General features: G+C 44.2%; 2 protein-coding genes and 1 long non-coding RNA gene across 3 annotated transcripts; 1 reads left to right on the forward strand and 2 right to left on the reverse strand.

Moving 5' to 3' along the window:
- Positions 1–4,327: 4,327 nt before the first annotated feature.
- On the forward strand, positions 4,328–5,836 carry LOC306934437 (T-complex protein 11-like protein 2; the record flags this gene model as incomplete). The annotated part of the gene is made up of 1 exon (XM_079517006.1): positions 4,328–5,836. The coding sequence occupies one exon, from the start codon at positions 4,328–4,330 to the stop codon at positions 5,834–5,836; it is 1,509 nt and encodes a 502-aa protein (XP_079373132.1).
- A 2,298-nt stretch (positions 5,837–8,134) lies between these two features.
- LOC306933972 lies at positions 8,135–8,763 on the reverse strand. Its single transcript, XR_013791274.1, has 3 exons — positions 8,730–8,763; positions 8,508–8,610; positions 8,135–8,169 (listed from the first exon to the last, which is right to left on the reverse strand). It is a non-coding gene; the product is annotated as an uncharacterized lncRNA (long non-coding RNA).
- Positions 8,764–8,926: 163 nt separating this feature from the next.
- On the reverse strand, positions 8,927–22,095 carry card9 (caspase recruitment domain family, member 9; the record flags this gene model as incomplete). Its single annotated transcript, XM_079517007.1, has 13 exons — positions 21,777–22,095; positions 19,348–19,417; positions 16,745–16,882; positions 16,517–16,635; positions 16,034–16,240; positions 15,298–15,465; positions 14,147–14,326; positions 13,344–13,469; positions 12,554–12,628; positions 11,491–11,604; positions 10,291–10,351; positions 9,226–9,356; positions 8,927–8,995 (listed from the first exon to the last, which is right to left on the reverse strand). Exons 1-13 carry the CDS (start codon positions 21,906–21,908, stop codon positions 8,927–8,929), a joined length of 1,590 nt encoding a protein of 529 aa, XP_079373133.1. The 5' UTR covers positions 21,909–22,095.
- Positions 22,096–22,569: the final 474 nt, after the last annotated feature.

Genomic DNA, 22,569 nt, shown 5'->3' on the forward strand with positions numbered 1-22,569 from the left:
ACATTGTGAGCTTGTAGATGGGCTATTTTAACTATTTTAAAAGTTTTTTTTTAAATAGTAAAAAATGGCAAATTAGTTTAGGGATAAGGGTTAAGGGATGGCACAAGATATAGCCCATAGTGTGCTTTTAAAACCTTTTAACCGAATTATAGGTGACCACTGATCAGAATGCATTAATTGTTTGTATTCGTACTATTATCTTAGTCCTTTTAAATATTTCTGGGTTTCATTTTTCCTTCTCGATGTAGAAGTGTGTTACATTTTGTATTATTATTATTAGTATTATTATAATTATGAAACATTTCAGCCTGTACAGTACCGTTAATCTACAAGCTCCATGAGGTCCATCCTTACTAGCCTGGCTAATAAGCCAGACCGAATCAGCCGTTGGCAAAGAAAATTGCCTGCCGGCGGATTACGGTCTGGAGAGGCTCAATTGTACGCCCATTTCCTACACCAGAGAACTGGTGTGGCCAATCGGGACACGGTATGCAATATGGTCGGGCTTTGGTACAGTGACGTTCAATGCTTGAGACCGTTGACTGACAGTAGCTCTGACCAATTGCGTCAAAGAGAAAATGTTTGAACCCGCCCCCCGGGAAACAAGATCCATACACAGCATCTCCAGACTCAAATACCACACGACGTGTGATTTGAGTCTGGCTTATTAGCCAGGCTACATCCTTACCTCATTAAGCTCCATGAGGTCCATCCTTAGCTCATTAAGCTCCATGAGGTCCATCCTTACCTCATTAAGCTCCATCCTTACCTCTCATCATCCTTACCTCTCACTACGCTCCTCTGCTCCTGGAATTCTCCCTCCATGATCCTGAGCTGAACACTCTCTTCCTCCACGGTGGATTCCAGACGAAGCACCATGTCTCTCTGCTCCTTGGCTTCTCCCTCGCTGGCTGACACCCTTTAGTTAGTGAAAGTTAGAGAAAGGAGAATAAAATGATTATAGCTTTCTTCAATCTTCACAAATTAGTTCATAAGGTGAATCAATAAATATAGGATAAACTAGAAAAAGTTTTTTACAAAAGTCGGCCTCCTGGTGGCGCTATAACAGGCCGTTCTGGAAAATTGGGGCAGAGAGGTTCATCGTTTGCATCCAGGGAGAGTGTGTGCACAGTTGGCATCGACTGCAGGGTTAACGGTGCCAGAGTGTGTGTGTGTGTGTGTGTGCGTGTGCGTGTGCGTGCGTGCGTGCGTGCGTGCGTGCGTGCGTGCGTGCGTGCGTGCGTGCGTGCCGTGCGCGTGTGTGTGTGTGTGTGTGAAGAGCATGATGTGACGGGAGCCTGTGACAGGCTTGAGTTAGCATTACAGCGTCACTGCACATTTGCATAGTAAGTGTGAGACCTGCGGTCGCAACATCCTCCTACAGTAACAGAAACTAAAAGAAAAATAAGTAACAGAACATTTAGACCAAAATATGAAACCGTCGTTCTACACATCTGTACAGATGTCTATACATATTATTTAATCCGTTTTCACCAGCAAAAAACAAATAAAAATGAAAAAAATATTCTACATTTAATTTGTGTACTCATCTCATTCAGTAGTCATTCAGTTGTGAAAACAGACACTTGGAAAAGAGTATAATGCTATATTGATTGAATACTTTATTAACAGGCTTTGGGCCAATAAGCCCCTATAGGGCCTACGCTTGTTTCCATTGTGGTCCTCTGTATAATATCGGAATCGGTCAGAATCGATATGACCCTGCAAATAATCGGAGATCGGTCATAATTTCATAATTGTGCACAACTAGTTACAATATGTGTCACCATATCACCCTGCAGGTCAGATATGTGTCACCATACCGCCCATGCCTATGATATTCTGCCCGGGCGGTTTCAACAGTGACCAAAGGTGACCAACACCCAGCCTGGAGTCCATGTAACAACAGCTGATTACATTCTTCAACAGCAAATACTTTTCAGTCAACAACAACAACAACAACAACCACATCGAGGCATGCCATCCTCGATGTAAGGCAGACAGGAGGTGATCAATAAATAAATGTAATCATCCACGCTGGCACAAACATGTCAGTCTAAAAGTGTATTGATACGTGCCAACCAGCGCTGTCCGGGGAAACACAATGACACTTTTAAAGTGATGGTATACATATTAACCAGTTAACAGTTTCTTTAATATTATTTTATTGGTAAAAATGTCAAATGCCTTCCGTCTGTTAGAAAAGTACTGTATTTGAAGGCCCCCTTATATATATACTCTATGGAAGGCCCTAGTAAAAGATACTGGTTCTGTTCACAATGTATTGTCTCCCGTCTTTCCACAAATTAATAGAAAATCCTCGATAGTAGGCTCGATAAGAACCCAGCTCGATAAGCCTGATCGATAAGGTGCTTGTTATCAATAAAAAATGAACAAGCTCCAATCCAATCCAATCTGCTACTGCTCAGACATATCAATCTGATCCAAGCAAACTCCCTTGGGAAACGTTGTGACAGCTGCTGGAAGTTGCCGTACCATTAATATTAATATTATTAATATTAATATTAATATTATGCCGGCAGAATGTACACAATTTCACCCTGTTTATGTAGCATGTGAAACTAGGGGGTTCACATGATTCTGAATCCATTCCCGTTCATCACAAAATGTGATGAGGTCATCCAATTTGGAAAAGTTAGCTACGGCCGTTTTGACCACAAGGAGTGTTTTTCGTGTCAAAAAACAAATGCTCGCAATGGATTTTAAATCATGGAATCCCCCCTTAGTTTGACCCGTCACATGCTACTTAACACAATTTGTGCCCAAGACCTACCTAATTATATTAAAAATAAATCCCTAATGACCGTACCTGGCTCCCAGACGGAGCACCTCGCCTCGGAGGTCTTTGGAGTCTTCCTCGCTGGCTGCCACCCTGGCTTCCGTGTGGCTGAGCTGGACCCGTTGTTCCACCACGGTGGTTCTGAGCTCCTTAGAGTCTTCCTCGCTGGCTGACAGCCTTGCCTCGGTGTTCCTCAGCTGGAATCTCTGCTCTACCACCATGTCCCTGAGCTCTTTCATCTCGGCCCAAAGAAGGTCAGGTTGCTGTACGAGGGTACCAGCTGGTCCAGTCTGAGCCTCATGGTCAGGTTGCTGTACCAGGGTACCAGCTGGTCCAGCCTGAGCCTCATGGTGAGCCTCAGACAGACAGAAGAGTAACAGCAGAACAGCTTGCACACAACAGCGCTTCATCATTCTGGAACAGAGTGACCGCGTCGGCGTATCGCAGCCTCCTTTTATGCCCCAAAAAGACACAAACCCGACGAACCAGCGCTGAAAAGAGCGCCTGAGAAAATGTTCCGTGTAATCAGCTGCTGCTGTTCAGATACATGCAGTACAGGTTGTTTTTCTGCTGAGCTGACCATGCCATCACCCCAAAGCAACATGAACTGAACTGAACTGTACTGTACTGTACTGTACTGTACTGTACTGTACTGTACTGTACTGTACTGTACTGTACTGTACTGTACTGTACTGTACTGTACTGTACTGTACTGTACTGTACTCCTCCCTGGCCTGTGTGTGTGTGTGTGTGTGTGTGTGTGTGTGTGTGTGTGTGTGTGTGTGCGTGCGCCTACATACACATCCATACATACACACATAGCTCCGCATAGGACACCCGTGTGAAGTGAGGGGCGCTCTTATCGTCATACATCATCATACAGCACATTCTGTGCTCAGTCAATCAGATGAGCTCAATCATACATACACACACACCTATTACAGCAACAACAATGTAACAGGTATTCATGTCATACATACAGACACACAAAGTTGTAATACAGTATGTGCAGGCTTCTAAAAGTCAAAGTTGATGCTTAATTTTCCAAAATTCCAAAACCTCTTGCCCCCGTGACGTCATGCCACGTGGCAGCCACAGTGGGCGCCCCTCACTTCACATGAGTGTGATTTGTCTGCACTTAGTAGCATTCATAATGAATTTGTGCTCATATATTATTGAGGGGCGCTAGCCCCTCCTATATACAGCTTTTGACCCCACACGTCTCAATATTTGCCATTGAAAATGAAAGGTGAAATTAGGTCAAATGTCCACCAAATATGACGTAAAACAGGCAAGACATTCTGATTGGCCAGTATGAGATGATACAGAGCGCCCCTTACATCACACGGGTGTGTATTATTAAATACACAAGAACGCTTCATGCTTGAAATGTTGAGAGATGCCATATTCCTTCGACCGGCATGGTAACGGTTTGTGTTGTGTGTGATGTCAACTCAGAGCTCTCGTCAGTCTTATACAAGATGCTGTTCTACTAGAATGTTAAGAGTGGTAGTGAGATAAACAAGTATGGACTCATACTTGGACAGTGTAAAGTCCACCACTGACCAGGACTCTCCCCGTGACAGCTTCCCCAGCGTGGCCTCCTCCAGCACCCCCAACATAACCATGGATGAAGTCGTGGCTTCTGCCAAGGACCTGTCTAATCTCACCCTGGCCCATGAGATTATCGTCAACCCCAGCTTTGCGCTGGAGCCACTGGACCTACCTCTGAACAGTTTTGGTAAACTAGCCAAAGACATCGTTCACAGTGCTTTCTGGGATATCCTGGAGTCTCAGTTGAACCATGACCCGCCGCAGTATAAGTTTGCCATCCATCTGCTGAAGGACATCAGGGAGATCCTGCTGTCCATGTCCAGACCCATTTGGCTGCGGACCCAGATCACGGAGGCTCTGGACATCGATCTGATTCACCAGCAGGCTGAAAACGACGCCGTGGATTTCCAAGGGCTTGCGTCATACATTATCACCACCATGGGCAAACTGTGCGCGCCAGCCAGAGACGAGGAGATCAAGAAACTCGGGACGATCACAGACAATGTGGTGACACTGTTCAAGGAGATCTTCCGCGTGCTGGACTTGATGAAATTAGACATGCTCAACTTCACCATCAAGAACCTGAGACCCGTGCTACAGAAGCAGGCTGTGGAATATGAGAGAGCCACGTTCCAGAACATCGTGGACACTGTGCCCAACGCCTTGGCTCACACGACCTCCTGGATCAAATCGTCATTGGAGGAACTGGTGCTGACCGTGAACCCCACAGATCAGACCCATGGCCAGGCGGAAGGTCACAAGGCATTGCCTGCACCCTCCCGGATCATTGATAACGCCTTTCTCCACATCCTCACCTGGGACTGCAGCAACCCGCTGCCGGAGACCTTGATGACGGACGAGACGCGTCTGTGGGAGATTCGACGGGAGCTTCAGCAGCTTCAGGCGGTGAACGCCGTATTGCTCATCGTCTACAGTGCCGTCGGGGGACCGATCCAAGGAGTGTCTTCTCTGGCCGAGCGCCTCAAGAGGACGACCAGTGTTCTCCTGGACGGGTTGCACAGTGCAGACTTTAACCTGGAGGCGGCACTGAAGGGCGCGAGTACCCAGATCTGCTGTGAGCTAAATAAGTCTCTGACAGAGAGAAAGTATCCCTCACTGACCCAGACCCTGCAGGCCTCCCTCACTGGCCAGATCTGTAGCCTCACCCAGAAGGACAACCCTATCCGCACTCTCGTCGAGGAGCGCATACAGCAGTACTTTGTGTGCCTTATCACTAAGCCCAACGCTAAACCTGAACAGGTACCAGCCGGTCTGACTGCCATCCAGCCTGAGCTGGCATCCCTAGGGCTGAAGTTCACCGGCCTGGTCAACTACAACAAGCGTGTCTATGAACCGTTTTACTCTGGCATTCTCAGGAAGCTAATATTCGGTGGCATGTCACATACACCAACTGCTTGCGCAGAATCCCACTTGGAGTCATGTCGTTCATCTGCGCCTCAATTCGGAGATAAACGCTGCTAAAGATCGCGGCCATTACGGGACTCTACGAAGCGCGCCTTGGTGCTATGCAGTGGATTGTCGTTTGTTTTTGACCGCTCCAAGACGGCGACGCCCTATGCGGTAAATATCACAATGATCATTGATTCTGTACTATAAACACCGTAAAATGTAAAAATACGATGGTGCATTAAATTGCTGGGTTTTATAAAACATAAATATAAGATTATATGGCTCAAAATGTGTTATCACTTGATTCATACCTACCTTATTCTGGGCATAATATACCGATGCGATAGTGTGGTCTAGCCATCACCACCTCGGGACTTGCACTTTCACGTTGCAGTGCTTTCACAAAGGTGGTGCGCTTCTTGCCTTTCCGGCTTTGTCCTGCAGCAGGGTTGGCACCCAGAGTCGGCCTGCTTGCCTCTGGTGCTGGGTGCCTGACGCAGTGCCCTGCCAGCCTCATCCTTCTATCTCTGACTTTGTCATATACCAGGCAAACGAACAGTCAACAACAATAGGCGAGCATTTGTTGAAAATCTGCAAGCTCACAGTGAGAGGGTCAAAGGTCTGAGGAAAAATAATCTAAATTAATTAAAATGTTATATTGTGCCAAATTCATGCGTGGCCACTGTGTGGATCTCTGAAATCATGTTGATGACACAAAATCAGAATGGAACTCCATATCTGGGCAAGGCTAATCATATATTGATGATGTCAGTCAGGACATGGTTTCCATTATAAACTTAAAATTAAACATTAAACAAATATATGAAACCATTAAAAACACACAAATCACCCTCACCATAGTAAAACGGCCAAAGACTTGGCTGCCACATGACGTTATGGGGGGCACACACAGAAGCAAACATAAAAAGTCCATAGATTCGGCTGCCACATGACGTTACGGGGGGCACACACAAAAGCAAACATAAAAAGTCCAGATTCGGCTGCCACATGACGTTACGGGGGCACACACAAATCCAGGGGTTGGAGCGGCTAGCGCCTCTCAAAGATGCATGGATGTAGTCTAAGTGTGTACAAAACAAAATCACACTAGTGTGAACTAAAGTGAGCGGTGCCTTTGATGAGTTGATCTGCTGCACCTGCTATCAAATAGACGACGTCATGGTCATTCAATTTGCCATTGTCTTGGCCTAAAAAGTTTATACGGAACAAAACTAGATTATATGAATAGTAAATAAAAATGTTAAAATAAGGTTAAATATACATTAAATATATTACAGAATATATCATTTGGGGGTAGAAGGCACAGGAGGTATCATCAAGTACACCTCTCTATGTACATTTGTGAAGCTAAAACAAAATACCAATATACATCAATAAGTACACTTATTTGTGAAAGCTAAAACAAAATACCAATATACATTAATAAGTACACTTATTTGTGAAAGCTAAAACAAAATACCAATATACATTAAGTAGTACACTTATTTGTGAAAGCTAAAACAAAATACCAATATACATTAAGTAGTACACTTATCTATGCACATTTGTGCAAGTTAAAACAAAATACTTATATACACAAAGCACACTTATCTATTTACATGTGCAAGTAACTGTGTGAGAAATTCAAGTTATTTAGAGATTAATGTAGGTTTTTTCCCCCTTTTTTTTCATTCTTTGCAATGTCCCATTGACAGCCCATTCATCCAAACAGAAAAGTCCTATCTGATTGTATTATACAACATCAAACTCACCAACATTGCAGCTGTACGGAAAGCTTGAATTATCCTCTTTCAATCTGTAAAGTTTTTGTTTCATAACAATCCACCGTAGACATGTGCAGGTTTTTTTTTCTTCTTCTAAGTGTCAGAGTTTGGGAGTGCTCGTTGGATATCACTCAACTTAATTGTGTATGATTAAAGAATCACACCCGTGTGAAGTGAGGGGCGCTCTTATCATCGTACATCATCCAATACAAAATTAATATACTTCCTCATGAATTAATTTGTCAACATGCCCTAGTTCTTTCACGTCACTGAGATAAGGCATTACACAATGCCCCGCACTATACCATTGCTGGGTCATGTTATACCCACGCAAGTAATATTAACGATAATTATATACATAGCCAATTGCCGATTTGCTCTGACACATATGACGTAAATTCTCCTTTCATTGTCAATGGCATTTAATGTTTGTGGTGGCACAAATTATGACAAAAAGCTGTATATAGGAGGGGCTATAGCGCCCCTCAAAAATATATAATAACAAAAGAAAGCCTTTATTTACTGCAGAGATTATTTCCTTAATTTGTCCAACACCCAGTGCAAAATATCCTTTGAAAATGTGCTGTAGGAATCAGTGGTTGAGATGACATCTGGGTTGACCTACAAAAAGACAACAGTAAAGTAGATTAGCAGTATTATTTCACCAATAAGTAGAATCTCTGTCACGTTGGTTTTACAATCCTTATGTGATCCAAAATGGATTTATTTGAAAGTCGTTAAAAACAAACCGACCGTCTGTCAGATATTGAGTGAACCAAAATGAGCACTCAATGTTGGAGAGACTGGTGGCGAGTTAGGGGCGTCTCAGCCAGCTCATGTGGGTGATTCATACCAAGAAGAAATAAGTGCATAACGATTGTATTATGTTTGCGTGCGTGCGTGCGTGCGTGCGTGCGTGCGTGCGTGCGTGCGTGCGTGCGTAGCTAATCCTATCCTACCAATCATATTCCATCAGAGTCTGTGATGTCACTTCCACTGCTGTCGTCAAGATTGCACGGTGCATGCTCCTTGCCAATGACCTTTGACCTGAGGGCTCGCTTCCTGTGGTCAAGGGGGATTACGTAAATCACATGTACTGTGTTGTGACTGTGAGCATGTCATATTTCATTTTTTGGTGTATTTGAGGTTCTCTATTGTTGACATGACGTGCTCACACCCACCTGCGGTAGAAGAAGTTGCGATGACATCTGCTCCGTGGTCTCCAGCAGTCAGACAGTTCATCTTCCTAGAGAGACAGACAGACAGATGGAAAAGACAACACAAGGAACCAGAGTTTCAGCCCACTCAACATCAGCCACATCAAACATGGATAGGAGAGACTACTCCCCAATTTGGGTTAGATAGTGATTGTTCAATGTCATTTCAAGTGGAAGTGATAGCAGGGGAGTAGAAAAAGGCGTGAAATAACGCAGCAAAATGTACACAACTTAAAAACACATTTAGAGTCCAAATGAGCTCACAGCTCATGTGTCAAGGCCCAGAGACATGAAAATAATGATGATGAGGTTGATAGGCGTGCAGTGTCAAGATGGACTGCCTTAAGCAAGTGTGCGTGTGCGTGTGCGTGTGCGTGTGTGTGCGTGTGTGTGTGTGTGTGTGTGCGTGTGTTTGGTTGGGTTGAAGTCGAGTGTTCTCTTCCAGAAAAGAGAATATTACCCATGCTGCCTCAGTGCTAGGTTGCTGTCCTGACTCTGTGGGGCCATCAAGAGGTGACTGGTGGCATTGCAACGCTGCAGTCTCTTCATTCTCTCCTGAGGTCCCGCTGGGAATGTCGTCACTACTGCCTACTGTCAAGTAATCATGTTATTATTACCATCCATGTCCTCTCACTACTGTACAATATTATACTGTCATACACTAGAAAACACTCCTCGGAGAGCGGATCTCCACCAGGCCCGGTTTTAACACATTGTAGGAAATAAAAAAGGGATATTTACTTAAATAGGTCCCGACCCAGGGTTTGGGAACCACTGACATAGGGTGTTTAAGAAATATGGCCTGACCAAAACCCTTGTTTGACGGTCATTGTCTCATGACTCACAGCCTGGACCATGTGTGCCCAAATTGATAGAAAGAAATAACGTTTCTGCAACAAACTACTGGTAGTTACTGGTACTACTTACTGACTACTGTACCAGTAAGTGAAATAGATTTTGGCCCTGCTTTTTGTTATCAAATTTAATTCGGACTGACATGATTCAAGATGTGTACCAATTCCTGTGAGTTGTGGACAAAATCTGTAGGAGTAGTAGCACAAACTACAAAGTGAGTTTTTAAATCTGTAGGAGTAGTGGCACAAAGTGAGTTTTTAAATCTGTAGGAGTAGTGGCACGAAGTGAGTTTTTAAATCTGTAGGAGTAGTAGCACAAAGTGAGTTTTTAAATCTGTAGGAGTAGTAGCACAAAGTTAGTTTTTAAATCTGTAGGAGTAGTAGCACAAAGTGAGTTTTTAAATCTGTAGGAGTAGTGGCACAAAGTGAGTTTTTAAATCTGTAGGAGTAGTGGCACAAAGTGAGTTTTTAAATCTGTAGGAGTAGTGGCACAAAGTGAGTTTTTAAATCTGTAGGAGTAGTAGCACAAAGTGAGTTTTTAAGAAAACGCAAAATAGTCAAAAATGTATCTCTGGTTCTGGTCTGGCGGAGATAATGACTATGAGAGAGTTACCATAACAACACATTCATTACAAATTCCAGAACAAAGTGATCTTTTTATGTGCGCTCACCTTTAGCCCCGCCCTCTGTGCGCTCAACCTCCTCACTGCTAGCACTCTGGCTCCGCCCACTCTGAGAAAACAACAACACTAATGTCGCTTTTCCTTTGATGGATCAAGAAAACACGACAAAAAGCCATGTCAGGTCATTAGCCTCGGAGACCACAGGCTTTTGTTTTCAAAGGAGAAAAAACGCCTGGGCGAGACATGCATGAGAACTGGCATACGAGCGGAGTGAACCTTGTATTTTCACTAACCAATAAGAGTGCAGTGGGGCGTCACTCTAAATGTGGCGACGTCAGTGTTCCCCGCTGTGTGGAGTATGAGTATGGAGTATGCCCACAAAAGTATCTTTCAGGCTAGTCGGTCATTAACTTCATGATGGCACACAACAAACAAACTAAATAAATTACAGTTGTCATATTCCATTCTCCCCCAGTCTGTTTATTATGGGGGATCCTGCCACGTTGAGGAATGCTGCCCCTCCTTTAGCAGAATCTATACAAACTGCTATCATGTCAGGTACAGTAGGAGGCTGCCGGTTAAGGACTGGAAAGCTTCATCTGCACCTGCACCGTGCCTCTGGTACACCTCGCTTGGACAACTGGCCGCTTACAAGCGACTGTCGTACCGGCTGTGTTTTGTTTGTTATGCGTTTCCTTTTCGTCGTGTTTTGTCTGTCCTTCGACAGACGATTCTATATGAAAATGTGTAGTACAAATCATAAAAAATAAATTACAGATGTAATATGCGTGATTGCGTGTACTAGTACGTGTGCATGAGTTATTGTCTGTGTGTGTGTGTGTGTGTGTGTGATTGTGTGTGTGTGTGTGTGTGTGTGTGTGTGTGTGTGTGCGTATTGTAGTGCAGTGGTTCCCAAACTGTTTCATGTCAAGGACTCCCAAATTGACACTAATTAGCCCGTGGACCCCCATTTGAAAAGCTAAGCCAGAGACCCACATAAGAGAAGATTCTTATGGCTCTAGCAGTGATTCTCAACCCATACAATTTCAAGAACGTTTGACATGCATATTAGTCTACGGACCCCATTTCTATCTCTGGGACCTCCAATTTATATTGTAAAACAAATTTACACACCCATGAGGGTCCATTTGGTTCCTAACTATCATTTAGCTGGGGACCCCCTGGAACTACCTCAAGGACCCCTAGGGGTCCCCGGACCCCACTTTGGGAACCACCGGTGCACGGTACCTGATGAGTGGAGCAGGTCAGCCTGCGGAGGCGTGTCTGTAATTGGAGCACCTCCCCCTTGGAGCGCAGCAGCTGGAGCTGCTGCCAGTCGGTCCTCTCCGTCAGCTGTCTGACCTGCAGTGGTGGGGAAAAAGTAGTTTTTACTCAAGTAAAAGTATCAATACTGCAATGTAGAAATACTCTGTTACAAGTAAAAGTCTGGAATTCAACATTCCCTTCAGTGTAGGGCTGAGCTCACACCTTTAATGCAATTCTGGCGCTCGTTGGATGCATGTTGTGTAGTGTCATGGCCGCCCAATGTATTTCCAATGGAGGTCACATGGTTTGACACAACATTGTGTTGTGTGAGGGGGAGGGGCGTTTCGACTGCGCCCCTCCCCCTCACACAACACAATGTTGTGTCAAACCATGTGACCTCCATTGGAAATACATTGGGCCATGACACTACACAACATGCATCCAACGAGCACGAGAATTGCATTAAAGGTGTGAGCTCAGCCAAAGTGCAAAAGTATTGGCTTCAAAATGTACTTAAAAGTACAAAGTACTAATTGTGCAGAATGTCCCATATAAATAATGATAATGGGTCGCACCCATGACTGCATTTCAGTCATTTATTCTTTCATTTTGGACAGGAGACAAACATTTCGGCGATACCGTTATTTATATGATATGATTTGAACGGGTAACACACCTTAAGTCAGAGCGCGGTGGTCACATGAAGAGTTATCCATTTAAAGTTTTCAAATGTATAATAATCTTTTGAAAATAGTTGATCTACAAGCTCACGCATTGTGAGCTTGTAGATCGGCTATTCTCAAATGGCCAAAATGTATATGGCTGAAGTGGTTAATGTATGTTTTGTAATAATCAAAATCTACAAAGTAACTAGTAACTAAAGTTTTCAAATAATTGCAGTGGAGTAAACGTACAATATTTGCCTCTGAGATGTAGTGGAGTAGAAGTAAAAGTACTGGAAAATTGGAAATACTCAAGTAGGCCTACAAATACCTCAAAATTGTACTTGAGTAAAGTGACTTAGTTACTTTCCACCACTGCTGACCTGCTCTCTGTACTGGTCCTTCTCCTGCAGGTAGACGATGGTCTCGGCATGGAGGTCAGCGCGGGACGACATGGCCTATTAGACAAACATACACATTAGTAACTATTTACTATCATATCGTCTATTTACTATCATATCGTCTTCACTGTCGAGCAGAAACCTCTCCTCTCCATGTTTTAACGTTTTCATAAACGTTTTTAACGTTTTCATAAATTATCACCCTACTTTATGAATGGTAAATGGTGCATTTATATAGCGCTTTTATCCAAATCGCTTTACATAGACTGTGCATTAAATTCACCCATTCATACACACCTTCATACACTGATGGCGGAGGAGCCATATAAGACACCAACCTGCTCATCGGGAGCAATTAGGGGTTCAGCATCTTGCTCAAGGACGCACCTCGACACAAACTCTGGGGGAGCACGGGATCGAATTGGCGGCTCTACCGGACACTCTACCCCTGAACCACTGCAACATCAATAACGCAAAGCATGGCGAGACAGGGCGACAAAGGGGGTCCCCAGCCAAAAACGTTGAGAACCACTGTCGTAGAGTATGTTAAATAAACTATGTCTAACACATCTGGAGCTGGTGGTCTCCCTACACTTCCACAGATAAATGTTGACACCACCCCATACTGATTGACAATGTCGACAAAGTTATTTGAAGCGCTCTGACTGGACGGCAGATGACACACTGAGTTGCAATTACATTACATCGGAAGAGACATAAAATGTAGGCCTATAGATTGTATCTTTAATATATATCACAGCCTATATCAGACCTTGTCTCTCTCTCTGGACACCTCTTCCAGCTGACGGAGGGTTTGTTCATTTCGTTGGCGGTACATCTTGGCGTCTCCCTTCAGCTGGGAGTAGCGCAGCACCAACTCCTCCATCTTCTCCTGGGTCTGAAAAACAAACACAAACACCCCGTCTCAGCTCTGCAGCGCCACACCAGGAATTCCTAAACCAACACACGCAGATACATCTCCTGAAAACATACTTATACATGGACTCTTTGTTTTCATGTGAGCGCATCAGAGAACACATCACTAACTTGGTTGGCTGTCAATTAGCTGTGTGTAGCAGCTAAGACTGCTAAGTTATTACAATGTCATTAAAAAAACCAAATCCAATGGTTTATGCGACGTCTTGTCTTAAAAATATCTTTTCAGTAGTTTTTTTATGAATGCCTGGAAGCAAGTAATTTATTAATACTGCCAGAGGGTGGCAGTAATGCACCTAAAAGCTGTTTGCCAACCACAGGGGTCATCAATGTGTCCATGGACAAAATGTGTGTCCGGCAAAGACTAGGCTGATTTTCTGTTTTACACGCCATTCATTTTACTGTTCTTATTTTCATAATACCCAATTACTGAATGTCAAGACTCCATGGTTGTCTTCAGAATATATACGACACTGATTTACGACAATACCATGGCACATTAGGAGACCACTAGTACTAGAGGTTCTCAAACGTTTTATTTGCTGCATTATTATCCGCTCAATCTGTATGTCCATGGTGAAAATGTCATTTTGACAAAAATGTCCACCACAATGACCCCTGGCCAACCACCCTGTTCACCCTGTTCCTCTCCTCCTCTGCTTGGTGAAGCTGCCTCTTCAGTTTGAAGACAGTAGAGAGGAGGTCCAACTTTGGCCTCTCCTCTCTCTTGGTCTCTTCCTTCTTCACCTCCTCCTCTTTTTTCTCCTCCTCCACCTCCTCCTTCGCACCGTTGGGTTGGGAGGTGCTGAGCTTTCTGCTCTGAACACACGCACGCACGCACACAAAAACACGCACGCACACGCACGCACGCACGCACGCACGCACGCACGCACGCACGCGCGCGCGCACGCACGCACGCACACACACACACACACACACACACACACACACACACACACACACACACACACACACACACACACACACACACACACACACACACACACACACACACACACACACACACACACACACACACACACACACACACACACACACACACACACACACACACTGTGAAAACTAATCTACTGTACTAATATAGTGGTTCCCAGACTTTTTATTTACTATTTGTTTTAATTTTCTCATAGGACAAAGATATTCGTACAAATATTCCTCTCTCCCAACCATACAAAGAAATGGCAGTAATACATATTTTAACTCTTCATGTGACCACCGCGCTCTGACTTAAGGTGCGTTACCTGTTCATATAAATAACGGTAATGGGTCGCACACACCAAGATTGCATTTCAGTAATGTATTCTTGTATTTTGGACAAACGTTTCGGCTATCCAGCCTTGACACTGATGAAGGCTGGATAGCCAAAACGTTTGTCTCCTGTCCAAAATGCAAGAATAAATTACTGAAATGCAATGTGTGTGCAACCCATTACCGTTATTTATAGTAATACATATTTTGAAATAGTCTTAAAAAAAGTAGATATATATATATATCCATAAAATAGGTTCCCAAACCTTTAACTCAAGGCCCAAGTAGCCTACAGACGTTTGTTCGGTACCCAAACCAGTAAAAATCAAGTTAAAGTTTATTTTTAATGGAAATTATTTTACTTTATTTATGAAATACTGAATGTCTGCCTGCCTGCCTGCCTGTCTGCCTGTCTGCCTGCCTGCCTGCCTGCCTGCCTGCCTGTCTGCCTGCCTGCCTGCCTGTCTTCCTGCCTGCCTGCCTGCCTGCCTGTCTACCTGCCTGCCTGCCTGCCTGCCTACCTCCAGTTCTTTGACTCTCTCTGACAGCAGCACGTTGTGCCTCTGGAGGCTCAGTAGCGCCTCCTGTTTGGGTCTCTGCTCCATGGCAGAACGCAGCGTCACTGTTCGATGGCGGGCCAGGCGGTTCGCACTCTCCGCACTCTGTAGGCTGTGTTTCAGTTTCTCTATCTGCACACACACACACACACACACACACACACACACACACACACACACACACACACACACACACACACACACACACACACACACACACACACACACACACACACACACACACACACACACACACACACACACACACACACACACACACACACACACACACACACACAGTTGTGCATACATTGTATAGTGGTTCTCTATGTTTTTGTGCTGTTGGCATAGTGATACTGGACACAACAAATAGATCCATGTGACAGAGAGGTCAAGGTTGAACGAAAGTTGCACTATATGGTAGAAATAGGTCAACGATACAAATGGCGCCAGTTTTGTGGATTCTTTTTAATGAGTGGCTCCCAGAGTGACCCCCACCAAATGTGTAGTTAATATTCACCAAAACCAGACCAGAGCTCCCACCACGGGACTCAATCAATAAATACCTTTGCAACGACTATATTAATGGAAAGTATTTCCTACAGCTTTAAGTGCAAAAATCGGAACTAAAATTAAAACTGCCCTAAAGGGAGTTTTATAAAGGCAAACTGTGTGGGTGGGTCTGGGTCCATCCATATACCTCCAGCTGTAGATCCCTGTTGGCCAGCAGGGCGTTGTTCTTGTCATCGCTGAGCGCATTGATGTTGGTCATCAGGATGTAGTTGTGTTCTCTGAGCTGTTTCACCTCCTCGCTCAACCTGTCTCGCTCCTCGCGCACCTTCTGCACGCGCTCAGAGAGCTTACGCACCTCCCGGTCTCTCAACTGCTGCTGGCGACTGCTCTCCTCCTGAAACACAGTGGAGTACATTTATTTATTATTTATTTTGATATTTGATATTAATTTAATCAGACACACCACGCCCTCTTCCTAGGCCAATACCAGTCACCAGAACCAAGGGGCGGGTCTTTTCGATGAATCTATCATAGTTAAAATGGAGTTTGAAGTCTCAATGGGTTTGTATAAGAAGGGGGTGTGTCTGATTACTGTCCGCCCACTGCCTGGCCCCCTGAATAGGAATGCTGGGGTTCAAGTGGTTAAAGACCTAGTAGTCGCCAAGCTGACCTGGTCCTTGGCTGCGGAGCATGCAGCCTGCCGTCTGCGTTTCTCTTCCTGCAGCGCCCTCTGCAGGCAAGAAACCTCTGACATCAGAAACTCTGTCAGACCTCTGTCACCTGCTGTGTCTACACACACACACACACACAGAGAGTTAGAACACACGCACACGCACACGCACACGCACACACACACACACACACACACACACACACACACACAGAGGTCCAGTCCTACCAATCAGGATGCTGAAGGTTCTATTGGGTTCCTTCCCGGTGATGCGGCTGTACAGCTGAGGATAGTCCAGCTCCAAACTCTCCAAGAACGCTGTGTAGCCTTTGACCCCTGACCTCTGGAGGATGTCCAACAGTGCTCCTACACAAGGGTCACGAGGTCAGGTGTTCTTATTACGAGGCTTGGTTATGCTTGATTCTTGATTCTTTATTCATTTGGATCCCCATTAGCTTAGCTTAGCTGCCACCGAAGTAGCAGCTACCCTTCCTGGGGTCCACAACAGAATTCTGATTGGTCAATCGCTGAATTCAGCAGTGTGTTATTTCTGTAAAATGACCGATCAGCTCTATAACAGACCGCTGCCTAATCAAAGATTCAGAGCACCTGGCTGCGCTGCATGGATTTTGTGCTGTATCCAACATGACAGCCTTGTAAACCAGTAAGATGCCTGAGGGCGAGAAGCGACCTCCCTGCGAGTCGCCGCCTTCACGCACCTGCCTTGTTGACGACAGACTGCTGGGCGAGCGCTGGTGCTTTGGCATGGGGGGTCAGATCAACATGGAATGAATTCTGTACTGGCCATAGAAGGAGCATATCTTGAGTGTACAGGGTTTGATGAGGTCAGATATATGGAATGTCAGAACAGGTCAGCTCCATATATGGAGATCTAAGGGTGGTAGCGGGGACATTCTCTTGAGTGTACAGGGTTTGATAAGGGCCCAGGTAGGGCCGGGCCTTAATTTTCGGGCCTGTTGAGAACTCTAGTTTTCGCCGGCTGTCGGGCGACTAATAACTTTGGAACAGGCCCGGACAGGTCTAAGTAAAAAGGGTTGAAGAGGAAGGATGGATGGGGAAGGGTCAACAGGTTCTGACATATATCCATATATGGAGATCTAAGGGTTTGAGGTTTGAGGTCAGATGTAGAGTTGCTGGCCAATATTGATGTCATCAGGGATCTCCATATATGGGCTTAACTGCGACAGCAGGTCGCATATACTATGACATCAGGGTCTCCACATCTCTATCCCTGATGATGTAACATGATGTCACGAAACCCGGGCACCATATATAGTGCCCGTCACATGGGAAATGCACAATTCCATAGTTAACTGAACAACAAACACAAAAAAAAAGCCAATGTCTACAGATAAACATTGCTAAACATTGCTCTCAAGAATTGCTCTCAAGAATGTTTTTGAATGCATTTGAAGCGAGAAATAGACGATGCCGTAACCGAAAATGTATTCTATTTGATCAACACTTCCTTGTTTTCTGAGAAAATCATGGAATGCTTTTAACTAAGATAATGTAAAAATAGCCTTTTCCCTAATTCAATTTTTTTTGTGTTGCGCTGTGCAACACTTATGGAATAATTCCATTTGCGTAGACAAGGAAATACCTCGTTTTGTTGTTACTTTTGGGTCAACTAGCAAGGGAGCAAGACCTGAAAGTGAGGAAGGCACTTGCATGGAGGGCCCTGAACGGCATGGCCAGTGTATGGAACTCCAACATCTCCCGTCAAACCAAACTCAGCTTCTTCTACGCAACGGTAGAGTCTGTTCTCCTATACGGCAGTGAATGCTGGACCCTGAAACCAACCCTGCAGAAGTCTCTAGACGGGTGCTACACCAGTAAGAGCACACATGTTACCAACACAAATCTGTATGATGGAATGCCAAGGGTGAGCCAGAAAATAGCAGCCAGGTGTATGAGACTAGCAGGACACTGGCAAAGACACAAGAGCTGCCAGCCAGCAAACTAGTGCTGTGGGAACCAACACACGGCCACCGGTCACGAGGACGTCCCACATTAACATAATGTGGATGTACTCAAGAACGACGCAGGAGCGCAAAGCACCAACGAGCTGGCCAGATGTATGGAGAACCGGGATGACTGGAAGCAACGATGGAGGGCTCGTCTGAGGACGTCCTAGAGAATTACTTAGTTCATTATTAAGTAGCTGTGTAATAAGCAGAATAATAAAGGGGTCGGCGTTCATTATGGAGAAATGAATCCCTTCAGGATGAAGGGACCCATTTATTATGCCTTACTTAGCATCCTGTTGAGGCAAGGCCCCACAGGCACAAACGTCTAACATTTAAACTAAACCACTTTAACTAATGGCGTCCCAGATGTTTTCAATAGGTTTCAAAGATTCAAAAAAGAAAGTTAGATCTACAAGCTCACAACACGTCACATTGTGATGCGTTGTAGCTTATAGATATTAGTCTTGCTATTATCCTATTAAAACCAGGAAAGCATCCGTGTCCTTGGTTTTAAGCCCAAACCGCACCAATGCAACAAAACATCAACCGCACCAATGCACACTCCTTGCATTGGTGAATCATTGGTGTGATTTAGGTTTAAGATTGTGGGATTGGCTATTCAAAAATAGCAGATGTACTAGCTCAAAGCGTGTCACTTTGTGGCGTGCTGCGAGCTTGTATATCTGCTATTTTTCAACATTTCAGAAAAATCTTGAAAGTGTGACAACTGCTGATTTAGAAGGAATTTGTAGAATTGGCCGCATGTCTTAATGGGTTGTACAGAATTGTACAGTTTGTGGGGTCTAATCCTTCAGTGTTGGTCATGGGTTCTGTTCTTACCGACTTTGCGTCGCCTGATAACGAGCATGGGGTCGGCAAATATCTGTTCCTCATCCTCAGGGCTGATTACCTGCCAACACATGCATTGATTAGATCATACAACATACTCATGATTTAAGACTATCGCACATGCTTCTGAAATACATTATGTACATTCTGAGAATCGTGTACGAGGGGATAACCAGGAAAAAATATATATAATACAGCATCACAATTATTTTAACCGCTTTATCCACTTCATGCCATGCTGCAAACTTGTACATCGGCTATTTTTTAACATTATGTTCAAACGTCCCTTGTGACGTCCCTGTCACAAAACATTTTCAGATGGGGGTTCGTGGCCAAATATATATCAATTTGGGGGTCCTTGGTGTGAAAACATTTTAGAACTTGTGACCATTGAAAGACCAACATGCCTCCACAAGTGCAGTTGCTACAGCACAATATGGCCGCTGTGGGTGTGTACAGTAAATGACAGGAAAAACACTTTGCACATGATGTAGATTATCATTGCTGTCGCGCATAAACCTCTTTTCAAATTTTTTTTTTTTAGATTACTACTTGATCATACTACAGTGTCACACCACCAAAGCACCAAAAGTAGCAGATCCACAGTTTGTAGATCTGCTACTTTTGCTGTTTTGACTTTGTTTTCTTTTTCTTTTTCTAATCCTGAAAAGTATGTTTTGGACATATAATATGAGGTTCCCACCCAACAGAGACAATATAAGGCCCTAATATATTAGGCCCTAATCCTGGATTCTTTGGATTCTATTTTAAACATTCTGACTGGCTGCAACATTCACTCCCGCTTCCCAAAAGTAACGTTGTAATGTCATAACTCATAATGTCATTATTTAAAAACACTGCCAACAACGACATTTTGTTGAACTCTGACAGGAAGTACTCGCTGCTAAAAGGACTGCTGCTGCTTGTACTAAAAGTACAAGCTTTGACGATAAGGAAGTTTGTTCAGCGCTTACAATTACCTGTACTGATTGTTGAAGAGAAAGGTGTTACTGACTGTACATAGGCAACTGCGTATAAAATGTATTCTGAATGCCTTTTTTAAACTATATTCTGAATAGAATGTTAGTATGTTATGTTGGTATGTTTTCTTTAAAAAACATGAATAGACTTAGGGAGGACTGCAGCTATTGGAGATGCAGTAAAGAAAGCGGAACAGACTACTCCGTGTTGTATGAATGTGAAAAGGTACATCATTTGAGGTCAACTATTGGTATATATTAACATAATGGAAACCGAGTTTGTTGTGGGTCCACCAGTCCAGGATCATGTGCATTGGGTATCCAAAATATTAAACTGCCCTCACAAGCATGTGCAATTAGCTTTCATAATTGAATGTAGAACAGTACTGAGGCATTGGACAATTTCAAAGAATGGATCGAAATGATGACCATACTTTTTCGAAGATCCGATCTGATTAGCATAACATTGAAGGTCATTAGTCATGTGTGTCCCATTCTTGTTCAACATGCATTGTTCTTTGTTTCAGTGGTATCATGCATAGTGGTATAGGTGAAATGTTATCGTCAAGGGAAATGCAACAGTTTTTCTTGGGTATATTTGTGTCTGCTTGTTATATTACATGTTGTTGTGTGTTAGTTTCCTTCTATGCTTTTAATATTTCTTGGAATTTTGTGTTTGTCCAAGCATTAAAAAGCAAAAAAATAAGGTTAAATTGAAAAATTAGCTATTAGTCAGGAACAATTCCTGCTCTGTGTGAAGTACTGTGAACATCAAGTAGGTACATTGATTTAGAGAATTACACCAGACAAGGACAAGGGGAGAGGAGTACCTGACATCGACATACAGCAGATATAAAGTGATGTACCTGACATTGGCGTAGAGATAAGGAGCGATGAGGAGAGGAGTACCCGACATTGGCATAGATAAGGAGTGATAAAGAGCACCTGACACTAACATACTGTAGATAAGGAGTGATGAGAGAATAGGAGAGGATCGGGAGTAACTGACATTGGCAGATTATGAGCCGTGATGATGAGAGGAGAATGGGAGAGGAGAGGATCACCTGCCATTGGCAGAGATAAGGATGAGTGATTAGAGGAGAATAGGCGAGAGGAGAACCCTTTGGCGTAGAGTAGATAAGGATAAATGAGAGAACGGGAGGAGAACCTTGAAATTGGCAGAGGTAAGCACAGTGACTGATGAGAAGAGAATAGCAGAGGAGGTAAGAGTATCTGACATTGGCATAGATTGATGAGTGATTACTTAAGAGAATAGGAGCGAAGAGTACCTGACATAGGCGGCGTACCTTATCTACTGATAAGGAACAATGAGAGCATAATTATGAAAGGAGGAGGCTCAGGGGAGTAAGGAGTAATGAGGAGTATATGTGACATTGGAACATTGATAAGCAGCGATTAGAGAACAGAAAACAGGAGTACCTGACACTGGCGCAGATAAGGAATGATGCGTGAAGGTTCGATGGTTTTAATGAGCACCATTCTGAAGTCTTCCAACTGGAGCCAACAGGCCTCCTCCTCCAACACACACACAGCCTGCACGTCTCCTGCCATCTCAAACACACAAACAGAACCGCACACACTACACACAAACAGAACCGCACACACTACACACAAACAGAAACACACACAGCACACACAAAAAGAACCACACAGACACACACTATAATATGCACAAACAGAACCGCTAGCGCACACTACACAGAAAACAAAACCACCGCACACACACGTCACGCACACACAAACCAAACCACACTGCCTTCCTGACTACTAGTTGAAGTGATAATACCTATCCACCCTTCTATCTATCCACCGCGGTTTTGAGATAATTGGGAGATGAGAGCAGCATTTTTGATGGGGAACAGAGAAACTTCCCGTTCCCTAGGAGCCACTTCCTGTTCTGTGTCACACATTTCAAAACCACGTACAGTACACGCACACACACACACACACACGACTATATTGTACACATATTTCATAATTATTGTCTCCACCAGGCCGAAGGCATGGGGAGAGAGTATGTTTTGCACTCCGTCCGTCCGTCCGTGTGTCCGTGTGTCCGTGTGTGTGTGTGTGTGTCCGTCCTTCCGTCTGTGAACAGCTAATCTCCGGCACCGTTAACCCGGTCGATGCCAAATTTTGCACACACACTCCCTGGATGCCAACGATGAACCTCTGCCCCAAAATTTCCAGAATGGCCTGTTATAGCGCCACC

This window comes from Electrona antarctica (genome assembly GCF_951216825.1).
Source record: "Electrona antarctica genome assembly, chromosome: 12".
Classification (NCBI taxonomy): domain Eukaryota; kingdom Metazoa; phylum Chordata; class Actinopteri; order Myctophiformes; family Myctophidae; genus Electrona; species Electrona antarctica.